General features: G+C 39.9%; 1 protein-coding gene across 1 annotated transcript in view; it reads left to right on the top strand.

Annotated features, from left to right (window-relative positions):
- cog2 (component of oligomeric golgi complex 2) overlaps positions 1-23,597 on the top strand; it is a 77,151-nt gene that overhangs the window by 4,129 nt on the left and 49,425 nt on the right. Inside the window, exons 4-7 of the mRNA XM_060821392.1 lie at positions 1,066-1,146; positions 6,827-6,930; positions 11,864-11,972; positions 19,130-19,309. Coding sequence (XP_060677375.1) covers positions 1,066-1,146; positions 6,827-6,930; positions 11,864-11,972; positions 19,130-19,309 — 474 coding nt within the window. The remainder of the gene's footprint in view (positions 1-1,065; positions 1,147-6,826; positions 6,931-11,863; positions 11,973-19,129; positions 19,310-23,597) is intronic.

The raw sequence follows: 23,597 nt of genomic DNA, 5'->3' as shown, positions 1-23,597 counted from the left end.
TTGAGCTAGAACTCATTTGGCCAAGGGATTATAATTGCTGAGAACCATATGACATGCTGTAGGACTTTGAATACACTGTTTAGCAACTGGAGTGCAAGAGAGAAATGTAAGGTTGAGAATTCTGTTCTGTACAATATGGGATGGATGGGTAGGGCTTTGCATGGGCTGGGCTAGACAGTTAAGCAATTAGTTGCTAAATACAGTGGACTAAATGCAGTACATAAGGACATGCAATATTAAAGGAACACTTTTGATATTTCTTGTTTCTATCTCAAACACTTAGTCACTGTTTGTTTTGCCTTTCCTCTCTCCTGTTGTGTGCTTTTCTCATTTTAAGTTTTCACTTTGTGTGGTTCTTTCACTGCTTAATCTTTTTTTTGCTGTGTTTCAATTCTTGCTATATCAAGTTAATTGTGCCCAGGGATGGAATACTAATCGAGATGAGTTTGATCACTGAAGGGAATACAGGGATCCAATCAATTTGATTACTTTGATGAAGATAATGGTGGCTAAACTGAAAGGTGTAGCATCTCATTGATATAAATTGTATCCAATCTGGTGAAACCAAAACTAAAATAGTGGAATAACAAAGGTTAGCTCAAAACCCCAAAGTAAACTCCAGCCACTGAACCTAGATTACTGAAAGAGGAATAGGCCAATAGAAAAACATTTTCTAACATCAGCAACTGTAAGCAATGAAAGTTTATGAATTGAGACATTTTCTATATTCAAGCTGCTCTAATAAGTTTAAGTTGTTGAATTGTTTAATTTATTTAGTAGGTTTTTTTGTTTTATGGATGTTATTTCCACAATCTGCTTTAAAAAATGGTGGCTTTACTAATTTATTGATGGAATCAAGTTGTTTTGTTTGTTAACATGACCATTGAGATATTCAACTATAAATTGGTTGTGAAGCAACTTGAACATGCTTGGTACTAGTCTTCTGTAATTGTTGATAGATTGCAGTGCACAGAACAGTATGAATTTTGAATCATTCCTCCCTTTTGCTTTTAAGTGTCATGTCTTTATTTTCTGAGAAGGTTTTCTGTTTTTTTTGTGCTATAGAGTCTCAAGCTGGCAGTTAGTGAAGGCATTCAAGCCATTGATGACCGTTTGCTTAAAGAAGATGACATCCGGAAGAAAAAGGTGAAATACTGTTTAATATCATATTAGGAGCATTTAACAGAATGGAGTTGTTAGAATATTGTGACTGCAGTTGTCAACATATGGTAAGGATGAAACTAATATAAACTTATTTAGAACTAAAATATCTTTATGCTTTCATTCACTGGTGGTTTCCCACTCTTAGTATGTGTATTTTTTAGTTAAGCTTTTGAATTTAAACAACACAAGCTGGTATAATTGGGCAAAGTATGCAGCTGTATAGTGCCTCTTGTGACTGAAGGACATCTCCAAGTGCTTTACAGCCAATGACGTTATAGGCGCAATGTTAATGCATGTTGTTGCTGCTGTGTAGTTACTGTATATTGTGTAGATAATGCAGCAGTGAAGATTGTAAGAAACAGGAGTAGTAGTCATCACTTGATAACTTGTACGTACCCTGCCATTCAGTCCAGTTATAGTTGATCTGACTTTGGTCTTAAAGTCCACTTTCATGCCTGAACTTCATAACACTTGATTCCATTATCGACTGAACATCTGTCTAAGTCAGACTTGAAAATGTTCAATGACCCAGCTTCCACTGCTAAAAGAGATATAGAATTCTAAAAATTAATGGCTCTTTAGCAAAAAAACCTCCTCACTCTTAAATGTATGATTCTTTATTTTTAAGCTGTGCTTTTCATTCTGCATTTCCCCATTCAAATCTTTAATATCGATTTGAGGGTGCAGACAGAATTTTGATTTAATATCATCTAATCAAATGCTATTTAAAGGCAGATATAAAGTATGGTGAAGTGTGATCCTTGGAATGTCTTTGTATAAATATCCTTTCATTAAGTCCCACTCCAGAGACTAGGGACACAGTCTGTAGAACTGTCAAACTGTGAAATTATAAAATCTCCAGCCCTTTAAACATTGAAATAACAGCCAGCTTGTGTTAGGAAGATATTCAAAAAATCGCAAATTATGAAGCTACTTAAATATTAGCCTTTTACAAATTAAAAAAACTAGCCAAATCTTGAAAAGTATCTGTTCTAGCAATTACATTAGCTACTTAAACTTGCCCAAGGGCTATCATTAATGTTTGGCTGATTTCCTCAACTAATTATTAAATAACATCCATAAAACAAAAAAACCTACTAAATATTCACAGTTTGACTGACATCCCAAAGAAGTTATCAAAAGATTAGCTGTTTCAACAAGGGACTATAAATACAAATTTGCTAATTTTTATAGGAATAAAATGTCAGAGGTTTGAGAAGTTTTGAAAGAGATTTCATCAATGTAAGTGTATTTGTAAGATAGTGAAGGCTGCAATGGATATTCAGGCCTTTTATTTCTTCTTACCCTTGCTCTGAGGTTTGCCCAAGGTGAATACTGAATGAGTTGGCTTGGGAATTATTAGGGACTATGGGGGTATGAGGCACATAATTGAAACATGGGCTATGGGGGTTCTTGGGACATGGATTGGCATAAGCATAGATTGAAGGCATAGGAATATGGTGTAAGGTAACGTAGATTGAGAAGTTTAAGTTAGATGACCTGAAATTTAAGGAAATAATTGTAATGAATTCCCAAAGAACCAAGACCAATCTTTTAAACAACCCACTTTGTTTCTTGGCAGTCCCTGTGGCTGTCTCCAGTCTGTGTTGGGACTGGTGGACCCAAACGATTCTGGCCCATCCCCCAGATCAAATGTCTGACAGGATACCTTCCCCCAAGGCGGGTGCAATGAATTGAGAAATTTCCTAACTCTCACCACTCAGTGCATACCTACGGCCATTTTGGTCTGAAAGTATTTTCTGTTGGAAGCTAAGCAGACACAGGTCTGGTTAATACTTAGATGGGAGACCACCTGGGAGAAGTAGGATTTTAAGGCCTCTCTTGTGATGTAGTGGTAGCATCTGCACCCCTAACAAGGAGGCCCAGGTTGAAGTCCCACTTGCTCTAGAGGTGTGTAAATAACATCCTTGAACAGGATGTTACATCGCCTATTCAGGGAGCAAGAAGGCCAGTTATGGAGCAGAAAATCCAGCCAAAGCTCCAGAGTATTAGTGAAAGCAGGACTACATAATTTGAGGTGCATCTTCCACATGAGATTAGATTGCCTACAGTGTAGAAACAGGCCCTACGGCCCAACTAGTCCACACTGACCCTCCAAAGTGTAACCCATTCCCCCTAACTAATGCACCTAACTCTACAGCCAATTTAGCATGACCAATTCACCTAACCTGCACATCTTTAGACTGTGGGCGGAAACCAGAGCACCCGGAGGAAACCCACGCAGACACCGGGAGAATATGCAAACTCCACAGAGACAGTCGCCCGAGACTGGAATCGAACTCGGGTCCCTGGCGCTGTGAGGCAGCAGTGCTAACCACTGAGCCACCATGCCGCCCCTTTATCTATCTTGACTTTATTTATTTGATTCCTTCCCGATCACAGTATAAACAGGTTAAGTTGATTATTGCAGGGATTACTGTGAATAATGTACGCCCTTACATTGCTCAATTTGTGTGGGTTGGGTTTTAGCATTATTTTTGGATGGGCGTATTCAAAGTATTTGCATCAGATTAATAGGCCAATGCACCCAGAATACGGGAATTCTGCTGCAGTGATTCTGTTTATTTGGCAGTTGTGTGTGGGAGTAATGAGTAGTGCGAGTTCTGTGAATGATATTCTATCTAATGCAATGAAGGGAAACAGAATTTGATTTCATTTGTTCTGGGATATCGCCAAACAGATTTAGAGCGTTGCCTCTGCAGTTTTGTCAACTATATCTGTCATTCTGAAGGGAGCAGTGTCAGATCAGTGATCCCATGATTGGAAGTCATGTGTGAAAGGTAGAAACTTTGTTTTGCAGGCTATTTTCACATTGAAGTTTTGGCTGTGAAAGTGTTGACATTTTGTGCATCCTCTACATATACTGCTCTTACTTGGAGTTTGTTTATCTGTTTAGCATTAAATAAATTAGTTTGTTAAGTTAGTGGGGACATGATCTTTTTGGCCCTGTAGCAGTGTCACTGTGAATGCGACATGACCCTGAGACAGTGTCACTGAGTGTGGAATGTAATGTTTTTTGTGACCTTGTTACTGTGAGTGGGTTGTAATGGCCCTGTGACAATGGCTCTGAGTACAGAGACACCATGTGGCAAACCTGTTTGCATTTGTTTAAATCTCAATCTGACTGTGTAATGACGTATTTCAATACGCTGCAGAGACACTCATTCTCCAAATGAGCACTCTGACCTTCAAATTTGCAGCATTCACCTTTTGCTTTCTGCTCATTAATGCTGCACCTGAGCCACCTTACAAAATGTTGAGAGTGGGTGGTTAAAAATAGACCTTACTGGTAATGTGATTAAAAAGGTTGATATTATTTAGTCTAGGTATTTAAAATTAGAAAATACATAGTAGAGAGGAGACCATTTCATCTAACATTGATTCTTGGGTCCTGTGATAATTTAAATATCTTGAAACTATTTTGTCACTTGCAGGGCTCCAATCAATGACACACTGTTTTCTCTCACTCATTCATTCACTCACACACACTGTCAAGACTTGCTGAGTTTCTTAATCACATTCTGCTTTTGCTTTAGATTTCCAGCATCTGCATTTCTTTCTGGAAAGCTCGTCCTTAAGGTTGCAAAGTCTGGCAGAAAGAAGGGAAGGTGAAAATTTCAAGCAGAGCTTTTTATGTATGAATTCCACATCTACCTTGACTGTCCTCTCCAATGCCATGATTTGGCCATTAAGTGCTGCCAGCAATTTCTATTTTGATTCAGATATCCGGGATTTGCAGTTTTCTTTCACTCACGTTTACACAGTTAATGAATTTCATTTGTTGCCCGTTTCTATTCACTTCCAATTTTTCTCTCACTGTTCCTTGGCTGCTGCATCAACCTATTCTGCATGCTGAGCCTAGTTCCATCTGCAGATTTGATTAATTTGCATTGTGTTAATGAATTCAGGTTTACACAGATTGGAAACAGTAAGAGACTTTATGACTGATCCCTGGGGCACTTGTCTCTACAGACAGAGACAAATACAAAATCATTTACTTGGAGAAAGTGAGGATTGCAGAGTCGAGAGATGAAGAACTTGTGGCCGAAACATCAATTCTCCTGCTCCTCAGCAATATAAAATCACTCTTTAAAACTAGTTTTTGGCTACCTGAACTTTAAGACTAGAAAGGCAAGGGTTGTTCTTAGAGCCAAAAAAGGTTGATATTACTTAGTCTAGGTATTTAAAATTAGAATAATTCATAGTAGAGAGGAGGCCATTTCATCTAACAAGCCTATGCTGGCTCTTTGCAGAGCAATCCAGTCAGTTGCACACTCCTGCTCAATCCACTCTCACCTGCAGTTTTGTATCCTTCATGTGCACATCAAATTTCCTTTGAAATCATTAATTGCTTTCACTGCCTTCACCCCCATGGGCAGTGGGTTCCACATTTTTCTCACGTGCTGTGTAAAACACAAATTCTCCCCACGTTCTCTCAATATCTGTTACCCAAAATCTTAAATCTGTCATTTAGTCTCTGCCATCAACTAATGGGACGAATTTTTCCCCTCCTACTTCTTTCAGTCTCTACTATAATACTGTATGTTTCAATCAAATCTCTTACAAATTATTCTACTACAAGGAGAACAATCCTAAACTTTCCAGCCAAATCATCTGTCTTGCCAGCCTTTTATATGGTATTTTGTCAAACAATTGTAAGGCAGTTTTGCTACAGTAAATAAGTAGAAAATGTTTGCCTTGATAGAGGTCTCAATAGCCATAGGATTAGGATTGCCATTGGCAATAATACCAGAGATGAGTTGCTGTGATCCGTCTGAAAAATTGGTAGAAACAAATTCAATAACAACTTTAAGAAGACAGCTTGAATTCAGAAGACTGATTTTAAAAAAAGCATAGCAGGTCAGGCAGCATCCACGGAGCAGGAGAATTGATGTTTCAAGCATAAACTCTTCATTTCTTTTCAAAGGGCTTGCACAGGCATAATGGACTGAGTGGACTCCTGCTCTTTGATTTCATGTTTTAAGCACTTCTTTTGGATTTGGCCCTTTTAAACCTTATATGTATTGGTTCTAAAACCTTTTATTTTGTCCCGTATCTCATCAAATCTAATCGTGTAATGGATGCTGTTTTGCCACTACTTCCATTTGTGTATTTGTTTTCATTCACAACCTTCTGACTACGTGGCTAATGTGTTATCCACTGAACTATCATTGGCTCTTTGGAACGATTGTGTGTGCATGTAGAAATGTGTCACATGCAATAAAACATACTAAACCTATTTTTATTTCTGCCAGGATTAGAAGCAACTCATGGGTCCTTGAGATTAAAGCATTGTTCATGTCAATAGACCATGAATTGTATACGTATGTAAAATCCAACCATGAGTATATGTAATTTCTGGATCTAAGTCAGTCTTATTTTCAAATAAGCTTATACCTGGAGGACAATTACACATTGAAACTGATTTGGTTGCAGCTGTTACACATACAGTATCGTAACATTTGGACATTTCACTTGTCACAAGTGGGGGCATGAGTGAGAATCCTGGTGAGCGAAACCTATACATTGAAGTTGTATATTGATGTAAGAATATAAGTTGTGCTTTATAGCTAAGAGTTGAAGGTATTAAGTAAGTTGACTGTCATAAACACTTCTACTTTATACATGTGTATCTTTGCAGATGTGTGTGTTAAGACTCCTTCACGTAATCCGATCGGTGGAAAAGATTGAAAAGATCCTTCACTCTCAGTCTTCCAAAGAGGCTTCCCCCTTTGAAGCAAGTAGGTAAGTATTTTGTCCTCTGCATTTTTTTTTTGAAACGTCATAGCCAAGCATTCAGCTGTTGTACATGAGAGGTAACACAGCATTGTGACTTGAAAATAGTGCAACTGATGGTTGAGTTGTAATCCACCGCAGCCTAATAGGTGGAGTGGTAATTCCCCTTTGATCCAGAGTTATGGATGATAATGAGGGTAAAATTTGTGTTATAATCCCAGCTGATGTTATTATGGACAGATCAGATTCCAGACTGACGCTGGGCTTGATAGATCATATTTTGATTTATTTTGGCTTTAACCAAGTGGTCTCTCTCTGAAACATTGAAGTAATACTATTGATTTTGCTTTAACAATACAGCAGAAGTTTACTAACAAAAGAAAGGAAGATAAAATAGAATAAAACATAAAGGCATTATAACACATTTTTAAAACACCCAGTGAAAATTTAATCCCATTAATCCAAAGCATTCCTTTATAAATTGAAAAAAAAATCTTTTGTATAATACTCAAAACACATCTTGTATTGTACCTGAAATCAATACTCATATGGTACCACTAGATCCCTGTCTCTAATATCCGATATGTTTAAGTTACTTGTGACTTTAAGATATAGCCTGGAAGTGCAGATCTATTACACACCTGAGTTTAAACAAACTCAGCTTTAGGTAGCCTTTTCAGGGTTTTATCCCAACACTTCTGGTCTATGATTAGCATTAACTTTTCATCCTAAGGTAAACTAGTTCACTATATCTTAACCTTCTCAGGATTGTTACTCTGTACAGCCATATTTATCCAAAGTCTTAACAAGATTTCCCAAAACTCAAAGTAAAAAAAACCGAAGTTACAAGTGTTTCCCTTATGCTTAAAAAAAAGTTCCAGAAACCTGTAAGCCTTGAAGCCTCATTATGTATGATGCTGCAACCCAAAACTAAGGTAAACAAAATCCCACTAGCTCTAAAGCTAGGCTTCCAACAATTGTTTTAAAAGAAATCACTGTGGCTATAGAAATATTTGCAAGTTAATAATTAATTTAAGGTATGCAGAAAACCAACATGCTACTAACTCAAAAATCAAACAATCCAACCTTGCAATAAATGATATTGAAAATGTAGATAAATCACACAGTCAACATTACATTTGTGATTGTCAGTCTCCCTTGTCTTTTACCAAATCTTATTGTTCTTGCAAAGAATGAGCCTAAAATTAGTCACTGCAATTTTTAAAGTGGAAATTGTGCCTGCATATTCCTTTTAACTTTGTTTTGCACTAGAGACTTGAAGCTAATTGAAAATTTGCCTCAAAGAATTAAACATAAAGAATTTGTGAAAGAGGAGATGGGAATGAGGGGGACAAACTGGGTGGTCACTGCTAATTTATAAATGGAAATCAGGAGAAACATCTTTAGCCAGAGAGTGGCAACAATTTGTCATTTGCTGCCACAAGGAGTGATTCAAGCAAGTAGCATAAATGCATTTAAGGAGAATGTGTGCAAACACATGAATAAGGATGAGATGTTAATACAGTGAAATGCAGAGGTGGGAAGAGATTGAAGTGAATCATCAACACTGGCACAGACCATTTAGTCTAAATGGCCTATTTTTGGGTTGACAAGCGCAAATTTCTTCCAGTTAATTAGCTAATCCTAGAAAGAATTTAAATTTGATTCTTTACAAAGTATTTAGAAAGGACAAAGCAATTGGATCAATCAAAATTTTTTTGAAACTAGTATGTTTTTTTAAACATAGTATTTTGATATAGCTTTAAAATATGGTTTTGAATAAGAAAATTTGATCATCAGTAAAATTAAATGGCCCAGGAATTTGGTTGTTAACTTTGGACTTCTTCTTGGGGGTTTCATTGTGATTTCCAACTTGCCTGTTAAACACCCATATTTTCCCATTTCTGATAATTTTACACTAATGTTGATATGTTTCAAAAATATGTTGGTTGGGGAAGGGGATGAACAATTTTTTTTTTCTGTGCTGCTCTGATTTTCTTTCCATGATTTAGGAGTATCTAAGAACTTAATCTTCAAACTCCGGAAACTGCAACAATATAGTTCACAATGGGAAATAGCCTAATCCTGTACCTGTGTCTTTAAGTTGCTCTTGTTTTTACAGTAAACTATAGTGTATTTCAAACACTTAAACTGGAGTTTGATAAACTGGATCCATTCAATTAGCTTCAGGGCAATGCTGCAGTCTGAGCACCTGTAGAGTTTATCATTATGCAGGAAAAGGATTGTATCACATTGTGAAAGGTAGATTGATACATATCATTTCTCAGTTTATTTTAATTTTATCACGAAATTAATTTTAAAAAGCTGCATAATTAACTTCACAGATGAAGGTTTTATCTACAAACTGTTTCATAAGTTCTCATGTCTTCATTGTTCTGATTTCTTTTTCTGTTCTTTAATATGCAAGATTTTTGAATAATAAGTATAAGTTTAAACCCAGTTTATGTGTAAAAGGTAAAAATGTCAAAAAAGTTAGTTGATACAGGTAGTTCTGGGATAACGAGCATGTTGGCAGCATGATTTGGCTATAACGTCACTGAAGAATTAGGGAACAGTATTTTCAACACTTACTTGTGTTGGCAATAGTGTGATTCCAATGGAGATCAATTTGCGCGCTTCATTCTGTGCAAATACTGATGTTTGTGCTGTTCTGCGGGTGCATGTCATCAGTGCTGGTCTTTGTGCCATTCTGGGCATGTGCCAATGTCAGCTGCTGACAGAGCAGCTTTCTGTGAGGGGTACTGTACACAGAGCAACCCTCCTACATTTTTGAAATGTACTTTAAATCTGCTTTTGTTTCATTAATAAATATATTTGTAATGTGTGAGTGATGGTAAGGGGTGAGTGGGATTATAATATAAGGATTGTGGGGGTAGTTGATTATAATGTGAATGACTTAGGGGAATGGGGTGCAGATCATGATGTAGGTGGGTGGGTGAGTGAGGGTGGGATGCAGCTGATTGCAGTGAGTGTGTGTGGACAGGGTTAGAGGTGAGCTGATTATAATGTAAGTGATAGCTTGGGGAAGAGGGATGCTAATTACAAAGTGAGTTGTGCATGAGGGTGGGGTGCTGCTGATTACAATGAGAATGTGTGGGTGAGGCTATGAGAGTAGCTGATTACAATGTGAGTGATGGGTTGGGGCTAAGAGGAAGAATTACAATGTGAGTGTGTAGGAGAGGCAGAGAAGGGGTTACAGAGAGTCTTCTGAGTTAAGTTACGCCTGAATATCTAAGATGTTTTCATGATTTTTTTCAACAACACAGACTTTCATAATTATATGATGTATTATTTTGTGTTCATGTATAGCGTTATCTTTAATAATATACAAAATGTTTCTACATTATATATTGCAGTTTTTTTTTGCTAATCTCTAATTTCATATTAATTTAAGAGGTTTTTAAAAATGCAAATGTATTTGTTCATGGGATGCGAGCATCTCTGGCTAGACCAGTCTCTGTTGCCCATCCCAATTGTTCTTGAGAAATTGCTGTGTAAAAGTGGGGTAATTTTAGAAAATATTTGCAAAGCCCTGCTATTCATAGCCTTTTCTTTTCACTTCATATGTATATAATTCAAAAGGTCACTTTCTGTTGTTAGTATGGGCTTTATCTGTGTTAGATGTACCAACAGCATTGAATGCTGAAATGCTGGGATCACTTTCATAATTTGATTAATGCATTGGCCCACAATCTTGATAGTAATTGAAGGTAAACAAAGGATAAGCTAATATTCTTTTCTATTTGGAATTCTAATTATTCCATCCATTTGAAATGGCCTGGAGGTATTTAAATTTCACTGTCAGTCGATCTTGATCAGATGGGCCAATGGGCTGAGAAGTGGAAGATGGAGTTTAATTCATTTGCTGCATTTTGGGAAAGCAAATCTTAGCAGGACTCATACACTTAACTGGTAAGGACTAGGGTGTGTTGCTGAACAAAGAGACCTTGGAGTGCAGGTTCATATTTCCTTGAAAGTGGAGTCACAGGTAGATAGGATAGTGAAGAAGGCATTTGGTATGTTTTCCTTTATGGATCAGAGTATTGAGTATAAGAGTCAGGAGGTCATGTTGTGGCTGTACAGGACGTTGGTTAGGCTACTGTTGGAATATTGTGAGCAATTCTGGTCTCCTTCCTATTGGAAATATGTTGTGAAACTTGAAAGGGTTCAGAAAAGATTTACAAGGATGTTGCCAGGGTTGGAGGATTTGAGCCAGGGAGAGGCTGAACAGGCTGGTGCTGTTTTCCCTGGAGCATCAGAGGCTGAGGGATGACCTTATAGTGGTTTACAAAATTATGAGGGGCATGAATAGGATAAATAGACAGTCTTTTCCCTGGGGTCGGGGAATCCAGAACTAGAGGGCATAAGTTTAGGGTGAGAGGGGAAAGATATAAAAGAGACCGAAGGGGCAATTTTTTTACGCAGAGGTTGGTACACATATGGAATGAGTTCCCAGAGGAAGTGGTGGAGGCTGGTACAATTGCAACATTTTAAAAGGCATTTAGATGGGTTTATGAATAGGAATAGTTTGGAGGGATATGGGCCAGGTGCTGGCAGGTGGGACTAGATTGGGTTGGGATATCTGGTCGTCGTGGACGGGTTGGACCGAAGGGTCTGTTTCCGTGCTGTACATCTCTAACTCTATAACCCTATAAGAAGAGATGTAATTGCATGTTTTTTTTTTAGCAAGGTTTTCTGACCTTTTAGTCATTGGCCACTCTCACTCCTGAATATTTCATGATTGTCAGGAACGACGAAGTAGTTTGTGTCAGGGTCCAGATTTGACTGGTTTCTCAGCTCTAATGTGTTGCCTTTAGGGACAGTGTAAAGTGGTTCTCAACATCTGCAATTGTCATTAACTTTTTTAAAAGTCCGAACCAACACGTACACTTAACTTTTTTTCTTTTTTTTCCCTGAATAGTCCTTCCTTAGCTGGACAAATGCTGGAAAGAATTGGGACTGAATTTAACCAGTTACATTTTCATGCTGTGCAGAGCAAAGGAATGCCCCTTTTGGACAAAGTGAGACCCGTAAGTGTACCATTTGTTGTTGGGTTTACTGCAGTTCTCATTCTGCAGCAGGAACCATGAAAATATAAAAGAATGAGGGCAGTCTGCAGGTAAATTGGTCAGAGGGAGCTGTCGTCAAAGACTGTATCACTGTAATGGGTCAAACAATAGATCAAAAATCAACACTGACGAACCGGAAAAGACTCTGTGTCTGTCTAATCTGTTTTATTCAATTGTTATTCCTTATAATACATATTTCACGCCAGCTGACTTGCCAGTTTAAAATAAATAATTAATTGTCGGTTGAGCTTGTTACTAAGCCAATTGGAATATGACACTGCCTGCACCATAATATGGTTGGCGTGAGCAAGCTGTGTTTTGTTTAAACAAAGATTGTTAAATAGATGGGAAGGATTGGCTGTGTGGATGGTGCACATCATTCAGGGAGTGTCCTGTGCCTGTTGGTGTACTCTCTCCCTTTCCTATTCCCCCCTACCCCCTCCTGTTCCCTTCCCTAGGGTGTCTGCTTCCTCCCCATTTTAAAAGCAATGAACTTTGGTTCCAGGATCCATCAAAGTCCAACATGTGCTTATTTCCACACAGTGCTCTCAACTGAGTTTTGATGAAGCTGCGGCCATTAGAGCTGTTGATCAATTCTGAGGGCATTCTTCCACCCACTGAGGGACAGAGATTCCACTTTCAGCTTGCTTAAGCTGCTGCACTGTGCAGTGACCTTGGAATGACTCCTTATAGGAGTATCAGCTGCTACATGAATATATAGTTGAAGGGATTACTTTGACACTGACTAATTGGATGCCGTAATCTGCCTATTTTATTGGATAATCTCTATGTGACTGGGGAAAGAAGTGGATCTAATTTAGGATGACAAAGGAATTCCACAGAGCTTTGCTGCTGTCCTTTATGTTCATCTTGCTAATCATCCCGGAATTTGATAATTAATCTAAAACCCAGGAATTGCAGTCACTTTCATACTGACTGCCATGTAGGATTCTTGAATCTCTGGGTCTCAGAAGTTTTGTGGCATTTAATAGTTATCCATGTCTGATTTGGACTATTTTTGATGGACCCAGTTCTCCTGTATACGCAAGGTAGACATATATAATTCAAGTGCAGTTATTTGAAATACTTTAGGGAACTTTTTTTCAATTTATATATTCATGGTAAGACTATTGTAACATGGTAATATATTTGAACTGTTCATCCAGAGGCTTCAGCTAATAGTGAACAGGGTGCAAATCTCACTATTTTTACAGGTGAAGTTTAAATTAAAATTGGAACTGAATGCTCATCTCAGAATGCCAAGAATGACAGCTATTGATTTTGAGGCTGAGTATTAGATGTTTGGCACATTTAGAAAAGTAGTCACATGCAGCTTAAGGGACTGGACGAAAGAAGGGAATGGGTAACTGCTAGGTAGTTCAAGGGAAACAGGTAGCGTAGGAGACCCGTGGGGGTCCTGCTCACAAACTAGTTTTTGGTTTTGGAAGCTGCTGAGGTTGCTGCTTCCTCAACAGAGTGAAGTCAGAGCCAGCCTTCCAGTACCATGAGTGACCCGACTGTACAGTAAGGGAGGAAAAAGAAGAGAGGAGTAATAGCGTTAAGTCGTTCAATAGGTAGGGGAACAGGCAGACATTTCTACCACTGTCAACTTGACTGCAGGATCATATATTGTCTCCTTGGTGCCAGGGTCAAGGGAAGATTGGTTGGGTGGGTGGGGGCGCACGTGGTGGTTGGAAGGGTAAAGGAATGGAACAATGGACCAGCAAAGAGTTGTGGTCCTCATTGGTATCAGTGACTTCTGTACGAAGAAGGATGTGGTCCTAGACTCAGAATTTAGGGAGCCAAAGTAGAAAGTTAGCAAGCAATATAGCAATCTCTGGATTACTTCCAATGCCACATGCAAGTCAGTATTGAAATAGGAGAATAGGTCAGATGAATGTGTGGCTGGAAAGATGGTGCAGGAAAGAGGACCTTGGATTCCTGGGGTATTAGGGGCTGGCTCTGGGAAGATGGCACCCGTGCAAGTCTGCACGTGAAAAAAGCTGAGAATGAGTTCATTGTAGCACATTTCACTATTGCAACTGGGAGGGCTTTAAACTAATTTAACAGGGGGTAGGAGCATAAGAAGACCAATGAAAACAATGGCAGGGCCTGTAAAATTCTTAGGGATATAGCTGGCACTAGCATAGACAATATAAAATCAGAATAAGAAAGGAAATCCAAAAGACAGTTAACATACATGTATTTAAAGAAAGTTGGGAAATTACAAGTGCACATCGTAATGTGGGAATTATGATTTTGTAATGGTGGAGAAGACCTGGCTCAAGAAAGAACAAGATTGGCCTTAAAATATTCTTGGGTATTATTGTTTAGGAAAGATTAGAAAAAGAAAGAAAGGAAGAGGGATAGCAATATTGGTTAAGGAAGCATTGCAATGCTGGACAAATACAATGTCTCAGAGGATTCGAGGACAGGGTCAAGTTGTCTAGAACTATGTAATAAAAAGGGTGCAATTACGTTGCTCTGTGTGGTCTATAGGCCACCAACTAGTGAAAAGAATGTGGAGGAACAGACCTATAGGGAAGTTACAGCGAAATGCCTTAGTTATGGTGTAGTCATTATGGGAGATTTTAGATACCCAAATAAAGACTCAAATTCCGGGAGCAAGTGTTTCTAGACTGAGCAAGTGTTTCTTATGGCCGCAACTTCTACAAACAATTATTCAGGCTAGACTTGGTAATTACATGGAAAAATGTGGGTTGATTAGAATGAGTCAACATAGATTTCTAGAATTGTGTTGCATCAACTCACTGGAGTTTTGTTTGAAGATGCAACAGATGAGGTTGATGTGGGTAATACTTTTGAAGTGGTATGCATGGATTTCCAGACAGCATTTGATATGGTGCCATGCAACAGACTTTGAGGAAGGTTCTAAGTCATGGCATAAATGGGGCAGTAACAATGTGGATACAAAATTGACTGCGTGATAGAGAACAGTGATGGTCAATGGATAGTTTTGGGCTGGAGGAAGATTTACAATGGAGATAGCCAGAGGTCAGAATTGGGACCTATACTTTTCCTGACAATTTAAAAGTTTGCAGATGACACAAAAGTTTGAAGAAATGTAAACTATGGAGGAGAGTCTCAAATTTCTAAAAGGACATTGACAAATTGATAAAGTAGGCATATATGGTTGATAAATGCAGCTTGATGCAGAGAAGTGTGAAGTGTTGCATTTTGGTCAGAAGAACATTGAAAAACACGATTTAATAAAGGATTCAATTCTAAAGTGACTGTAGGAACAGAGGATATGGGTATATGTGAACAGATCATTGAAAGTCTAGATTAGAGTGGTGCTGGAAAAGGTAAAAACAATGACTGTTGATGCTGGAAACCAGATTCTGGCTCAGTGGTGCTGGAAGAGCACAGCAGTTCAGGCAGCATCCAAAGTGCAGCAAAATCGACATTTCGGGCAAAAGCCCTTCATCAGGAAAGGGCCTGATGAAGGGCTTTTGCCCGAACGTCGTTTTTGCTGCACTTTGGATGCTGCCTGAACAGCTGTGCACATGCTGGAAAAGCACAGCAGGTCAGACAGCATCCGAGGAGCAGGAAAATTGACATTTCGGGCAAAAGCCCTTCAGGAATAGAGGCAAGGTGCCTGCAGGGTGGAGAGATAAATGAGAGGGGAGTGGGGGTGGGGAGAAAGTAGCATAGAGTACAATAGGTGGATGGGGGTGGAGATGATAGGTCAGAGGAGGATGGGGGAAGGTAGCAAAGAGTTGAATGGGGGGTGGGGATGAAGGTGATACGTCAGAGAGGAAGATACGCAGGTAGGACAATTCATGAAGGCGGTGCTGAGTTGGAAGATTGGAGCTGGGGTGAGGTGGGGGAAGGGGAAATGTGGAAACTGGTGAAATCCACATTTATGCCATGGAGTTGAAGTGTTCTGAGGTGGAAGATGAGGCGTTCTTCCTCCAGGCGTCGTTTGGTGAGGGTATGACGGTGGAGGAGGCCCAGGACCTGCCTGTGCTCAGCAGAGTGGGGGGAGGGGGGTGGGGAGTTGAAATGTTGGGCCACAGGGCAGTGGGGTAGATTGGTGCGGGTGTCCCGGAGATGTTCCACTAAAGTGCTCTGTTTAGAAGCGTCCAGTCTCCCCAATGTAGAGGAGACCGCATCAAGAGCAACAGATACAATAAATGGTATTGATGGATGTGCAGGTAAAACTTTGAATGTGGAAGGCTCTTTTGGGGCCTTGGATGGAGCTTAGGGAGGAGGTGTGGGTGCAGGTTTTGCAATTCCTGCTGTGGCAGGGGAGGGTGCACGGAAGGGAGGGTGGGTTGTTGGATGGCTTGGATTTGACCAGGTAGTCACGGAGGGAATGGTCTTTGCGGAAATGGGTGAGGAGGGAAGTATATCCCTGGTGGTGGGGTCCATTTGGAGGTGGCGGAAATGTCTTCGGATGATGTGGTTTATGCGAAGGTTGGTAGGGTGGAAGGTGAGCACCAGGGGGGTTCTGTCCTTGTTACGGTTGGAGGGGTGGGGTTTGAGGGCGAAGGGGCGGGACGTGGACAAGATGTGTTGGAGGGCATCTTTAACCACGTGGGAAGGGAAATGGCAGTCTCTAAAGAAGGAGGCCATCTGGTGTATTCTGTGGTGGAGCTGGTCCTCCTGGGAGCAGATATGGTGGAGGAATTGGGAATACGGGATGGCGTTTTTGCAGGAGGTAGGGTGGGAAGAGGTGTAATCCAGGTAGTTGTGGGAGTCTGTGAGTTTGTAAAAAAATGTCAGTGTCAAGTTGGTCATCATTAATGGAGATGAAGAGGTCCAGGAAGGGGAGGGAGGTGTCAGAGATGTTCCAGGTGAATTTCAGGTTGGACTGGAATATTTTGGTGATCAAAGTTTGTGAGAAGATTTGTAGCTCGGGTGCTCGTTGTTGTGGTTCTGTTCATCGAGCTGGGAGTTTTTGTTGCAAGCGTTTTGTCCTCTTTCTAGGTGACATCCTCAGTGCTTGGGAGCCTCCTGTGAAGCGCTTCTGTGCTGATTCCTCCGGCATTTATAGTGGTTTGAATCTGCCGCTTCCGGTTGTCAGTTGCTGTCCGCTGCAGTGGCCGGTATATAGGGTCTAGGTCAATGTGTCTGTTGATAGAATACTCATCCACAAAGTCTAATCAACAGACATCGACCTAGACCCTATATATCGGCCACTGCAGCGGGCAGCAACTGACATCCGGAAGCGGCAGATTCAAACCACTATAAATGCCGGAGGAATCAGCACAGAAGCGTTTCACAGGAGGCTCCCAAGCACTGAGGATGTCACCTAGAAAGGGAACGAAACGTTTGCAACAAAAACTCACAGCTCGGCGAACAGAACCACAACATATTTTGGTGAAGTTGATGAATTGCTCAACCTCCTAGTGGGAGCACGAGGTGGCACCAATGCAGTCATCAATGTAGCGGAGGAAGAGGTGGTGAGTGGTGCCGATGTAACTACGAAAGATGGACTGTTCTACGTAGCCAACATAGCCTATCTTTCTTTCCACCTATCCATTCCACCCTCCTCTCTGGCCTATCACCTCCATCCCCATCCCCATTCACCTATTGTACTCTATACTACTTTACCCCCACCCCCCTCTCATTTATCTCTCCACTCTGCAGGCACCCTGCCTCTATTCCTCATGAAGGGCTTTTGCCCGAAATGTCGATTTTCCTGCTTCTCAGATGCTGTCTGATCTGCTGTGCTTTTCCAGCACCACTGTAATCTAGACTCTGGTTTCCGGGATCTGCAGTTCTTGTTTTTACCTAGATCATTGAAAGTGGCAGGACAGATAGAGAGAGCCTTAAATAGTGTTCTCAGCTTTATTAACATTGACATGGATGTGATGTTGAACTTGTATAAGAGGCTTGTTAGACCATAGCTGGAGTAAGGTGTAAAGCTGAGGGCTGCACATTATAGGAAAGATGTGAATGCATCAGAGAGCATGCAGAAGTGATTTACATGAATGGTTCCAGGAATTAGAAACTTCAGTTATGAAGATAGATTAAAGAAGTCGGAACTTTTCTCCTTGGAGAGAAGGCACTTGAGAGGCAATTTGATAGATGTTTTCATCAGTGGGCTGGTTAGAATAGATAGGGAGAATCTGTTCCCATTGTAGAAAGAACAAGAACGACAAGGCATAGATTTGAAGTGATGTGCTAACGACCCGTGGATACTATGAGCAAAATCATTTTCACACAGTGAATAGTAGAATATTGAATTCACTGGTTGGAAGCATGCTGGAGGCAGGTTCGATTGAGGCTTAATTGGGGCATTGGATGATTATTTGGATAGAAATGGTGTGCATGGATGTGGGTAAAAAAAAAGGTGATTGGCACTAGAAAATAGCAATGAAGCAGGCACAAAGGGCCAATAGGCCTCCTGCGCCATAACAATTCCATGATATAGGAGCAGGAGTAGATCAATCCAATGCACACCCTGCTCTTCTATTCAGTAGATCATAAATAATCCACATTTTTATTTCAATTACCTGTCTTGGTTGCATTGCTTTGATTGCCCTTAATGACATAAGTCTTACCAATTCCAATCATAATGTTTTCAATTGACTCGCCCCACCTCGCCCACCTTAACTGGTGTTTGCAGAAGTTCCAGATTTATCATGATCGTTTTTGTGAAGAGGTGCTTCCTATTGTCACTTCTGTGTGATCTAGCCCTGATGTTAAGCTTATCCCCTATGTTTTCCATCAATTGGAAATGATTTCTCCCTTTACCCTATCAATTCATGTCGTTAACTTCAATGTACCATCAGATCATCTTTCTATCTACTATACTGGCGGGAATATAAGTGTCGACTATGCATAGCCTCACAATCCTCATAGCTTAATTTTTTCAGTCCTGGGAGGATTGTATGAATCACTTCACGACCACTCCGAAGCCAGTAAATCTTTCCCTGAGATGTGGTGTCCAGAACTAAATGCAGTAGCAGGAGGAGCACTTGAGTCATTCATGACAAGAGAGCAATTGTTTTTTTAAAACCTGTATTTCTCTAAATTTGACTTGTTTGGTCCGAGCGTCGAATGTTGTTACACCTGTTCCACCAATCAATTCTGTATTTATGTATGCCAGTACAATTTGCATCACGTGTTTTGAACTTTGTTTGTAGCGAATAGCTGGAATCACAGCCATGCTTCAGCAGTCGCTGGAAGGGCTGCTATTGGAAGGCCTGCAAACTGCCAATGTTGAGATTGTACGTCCTTGTTTACGGACGTATGCGACCATAGACAAAACAAGAGATGCAGAAGCGCTGATTGGTCAGGTGCTTGTGAAACCATATGTGGAAGAGGTAAGTGGATTGTTACTGAAGGCATTCTAGGAAGAATTTTGCATTTTGCCATAAGTCTGATCAAGTTTTAAAATCATATTTGAGTAAAGCTGCAGTTTAAAGGAGTATGAGATTCACTGAGGAGAATCAAAGTTTTTATGTGGTGGTGAAGAGGGGGTAATGCATCAAGGAGTGAGTGCTTGAAAATGGAAACTACAGAGAGAGAAGCTATGAAAGGAGCCAACCTCTGCTCGTGAGGTAGTGACTAGGGAACAGTGTTTCAAAATGAAGAAAATGTGATTACCTCAGAGTGAACTGGTGAGGGGGCAATAGAACCTCTAAAAGAACAGCAACTTAAGAGTGGAAGGCAGAATATCATAGAAAGTGAAATATTGAGGAGGGAAGACAATCTATTACCTTAAGGTGACTTAGTGAGAAATGAGATGGTGTTGAGAATCAGAGTGACCTAGAGAACAGGGGAGATGCTTGGGAAGTGAGGTGGTGATGTGAGAGGATAGTGAGGAAAGAAGATTGATTGACTGAATTGTGCAGTCGTGAGGAGAGAAGAGGATAGAGGAGTGAGACAGAAGTGGGGGATAGGCTGGGGGAATGGGTTTAGGAGAGGATCGGGGAGTTAGAACATGAAATAGGAGTAGGAGTCAACTAAGTGACCTGTTGAGCCTGTGATGTCGTTCAGTACAATTATGGCTGATCTTGGGCTACCCATTCCCCATATCCCTCACTTGCCCAAGAGACAAACATCTGTTCATCTCAGCCTTAAATATATTCAAAATAGAGCATCCACAACCTTTTGGTGTGGGGAATTCCTAACATTCCAAATCCTTTTGAGTGAAGTAATTGTTCCTTATCTCAGTTCTAAGTGATTGGCCCCTTGTCCTGAGAATGTAACGCAGCACAACCAACCACCACTTTCCCTGCTGCCAACAACGACATGGGTCTAATTGAACAGAGATGAGTGTGGCTGAGCACAAAATTGGTGAGCTCATTTCTGTCTAATACCTGCCTATTTTGGGCCCATGTTGATGTTAGTCCTGGAACAGTTGGTCAACTGATCATAGCAGACATTTATTTCAGTATTAAAGAAATATGCTTTATTACAAATTAATTCTTTTAAAGTGTGCTCAGTGCTGGGATCTAAGACGTACAGTAGCCAATTTGCGGAAAGCAAAATCTCATAAGCACCAGTGTTGCATTGAGTGGATAATCTCTTACCAATGCTGGTTTAGGGATAAAAGTTGAGCAGAACATTTGAATATTTGAATTCTGTTTTTCTTCAAAACTGAGTCATCTAATCTTTCATGACCACCTGAGAGAACAAACAAGGTCTCTGTTGAATGTTTCAGGCAATGTGCAATATTGTCAATAGTGCAATGCTCTATCAGTACTACTACTGGAGAGCCAATCTGGGCCATGTGTTCAAGTCATTGGAATGGAACGATCCACACCCATCTCACTCAGAAGTGAGTGCTATCTGCTGCATCTCATTGGTTTATGTGGAGTGTGTAGTATCAGCTAGTAGCCACTGATGAAAGATGAATGTTGTTTATGTTTGGGATTTTTTTATGGTTTTGATAGTAAATATAAACAGAGATTGGAGCAGAATTAGGCTCCCATCCCCACCCTCTCTAGCAGTATCTGCTGACACCATAACTGGGGGCACCATAGACATGAAGAGCCTGTTTCAACACAGTATTGCTCTGTGGTTCTATTAATCTGTATGCACATTAATCCAGGATTGCAGCCACATGCCATCATCTCCCCCGCATCTCCCCAGACCACATCCCCCAGAAGAGTTTAAATGTGTATGCATGATTTAAAGCAGCATGTTATGCATATGTACTGGTGTCAGCAAACGCAATTTTTGGTTTGAGGTTTCTAGAAACATGCCCACTTTTGTTGTAAGTCAGATGACTTGTGAGGCCATTTTAGAACGCAGTGCCCAGGCTCATTTGGGGAGTTTTCTTTCTAAGGGAAAATCCAGGTATCAGCTAATGAAATTCAAGCTTAGGAGTTCACTTTGACAAGTGAAACTTTAATTATGTGTTTGTGTCTCTCTCTTGTTAAAAGTAACGATGTTTAGTGAGATTTTTAAAATTTTACTTTTTTTAATTTGATGCAGTTTTAAAGTAAACGTGAGAATTGTAAAATTGGTCTTGATTTTTGACTATTCTGGGTGCATTCAGCCATTAGCAGTAATCAGCCATAAATTTAAGAAGATATTTTTAAGCAGTTTCACTAGAAATTGTTCATTACCTTGAACAAAAAGCTTTCTTTACAGTGCAGACAAAATGAACTCCGATGATTTGGGGGCTGTGATTTTTCTATTGCTACTTCAGTTACTTATGTACAGCTTGATGTTAACAATTTACATTTTTTTTTGCAAAACATGCTTTATTCATAAATATTCTGTTTACGTTGCAAAACAGTTTAAGTCTGACATTATAGAAAATAAAAGTATCACATTTCTCATTTACTTATTGCACTCTTGACATCCCTTCATCCACATGCAAAGTTTAAACATTTACTAAATATGACAAATTATTTACATTCCATTATAAGCTATGAGGCATTCTATAAGTTAACAGATTCTTTGGATATCATAACAGGCCAATGATGGTGGCTTTTCTCTACTGCACCTTGGTGGTGGCTGTCCAGGGCTTCAGTGTATCCCATAACAAGTAGTCCTGAACTTTGAAATATGCTTGTCTGCAATATTGTCCCGGATGAGGCTATCTCTATGCAATGAAAGATCACCAGACATTGGTGTCTTTCACTGAGTTGATGGTCCTCGAGGTGCACTCTTGAAAAGTCTGTACAGTGTGAGAGTTCATTGTCATGGAGCTGGTTGGGTTGAACCTCACCAAAATCACTGCATCTCTCTCCAGAACTCATTTCTAAAGACACATTTCAGAAGGAGATATGCAATGATTGTTCACCAATGTGATCATCTTGAGTGCAGAACACTGTGGCACCATTCTCACTACTAGCCCAGCTGTGCCTTGGTGCTTATTAGAAAGTTCTGACGATGAAACGTTCTACCAAATGACTTTGTGTCTCTCAGAGAACAATCTCACATGATCAACCCTCTCCTTCTACTACTGCTTGATGAATTTGTGGTCGGAAGTGCTTATTTTTATGCAAGAATTTCTGTGAAGAAACATGACCAAATCCATCCTTCACAACTGGGGGCAGGTAGAACCTCAGCATGTTTGCATACTGAGGTCTACACACAGCTTGATGCAGCTGCACATACATGTGGTCAGAGTCGGGTGCACATTCTCTCTCTCGCTCTCTCTCTCGCTCACACACACACAGAATTTAATGCAGAGAAGTATGAAGTGACTCTTTGCAGCAGGAAGAATGAGGAGAGGCTAATACTCTGAATGGTAGAATTCTCAAGAGGTGTGCAGAAACGGAGTGGTATCTACACATTACTTGGAAGGTAGCAGGACAAATCAAGAAGGCTGTTTTTAAAAAAAAAAAAGGCCTTCAGATGCATAGTGACTTGAGTACCAAGGCAAGAAATTTATGATAGACCTTTACAAAATATTGGATTGCCTATTTTGGCTAATACTCGAGGAATGATGTAAAAACCTTCAAGATGGTGCAGAAGATCTAAAATATTTCTAGATGTGAAACAGTTTAGTTATGTAGTTACACTGAGGTTCTTCTCCTGAGACTGCAACATGTTAAGGGAGGATTGATAGAAGTGTTCAAAATCTCGATTGAGTAAATATAGAGTAACTTTCTGCCTGGGGAAAAAAATTCAGTAACTTAAAGACGCATGTAAGGGCGATGGAAAAAGAAGCAATCGGAGGAAAATCTTTCACATGATGAGATATGAACTGGAATGCATTGCCTGAATGGATAGTGGAAATATATTCAATTGTGACAATTAAGCAGCAGTCAGATTAAGTACTTAAGCCGACTGGAAAAGAGCAGAGAAATGTGATAGCTTTTTCAACAAGATGAAGGACCAAATGGCTTATCTGTGGTTTGTACCATTTTGTGTGTCTATAATAAACTGCAGTAGTCTGCAATGAGGGGTGGTGAGAATTGATGCTGAGCTTTAGGACAGAATTCAGAGGTGTTAGTCTGTGTAGGGCAAATAAGACAAACCACTGAGGTGTAACAAATTTATTGTAACATAACTATGTAACAATGTCAATTGATACTTATAAGAAAATTAAAATAAGAGCACTATCCATATTTCAGAACGTATAGTCAATAGGCATTCTAATTCATCACTTGTGACCTTTCAAATCAGGATATGTCTTATTCCAATGTG

Source organism: Hemiscyllium ocellatum, chromosome 3 (genome assembly GCF_020745735.1).
Source record: "Hemiscyllium ocellatum isolate sHemOce1 chromosome 3, sHemOce1.pat.X.cur, whole genome shotgun sequence".
Classification (NCBI taxonomy): Eukaryota; Metazoa; Chordata; class Chondrichthyes; order Orectolobiformes; family Hemiscylliidae; genus Hemiscyllium; species Hemiscyllium ocellatum.
Note: the sequence above shows the minus strand (reverse complement) of the source record. Positions and strands in the feature narration are given on the sequence as shown.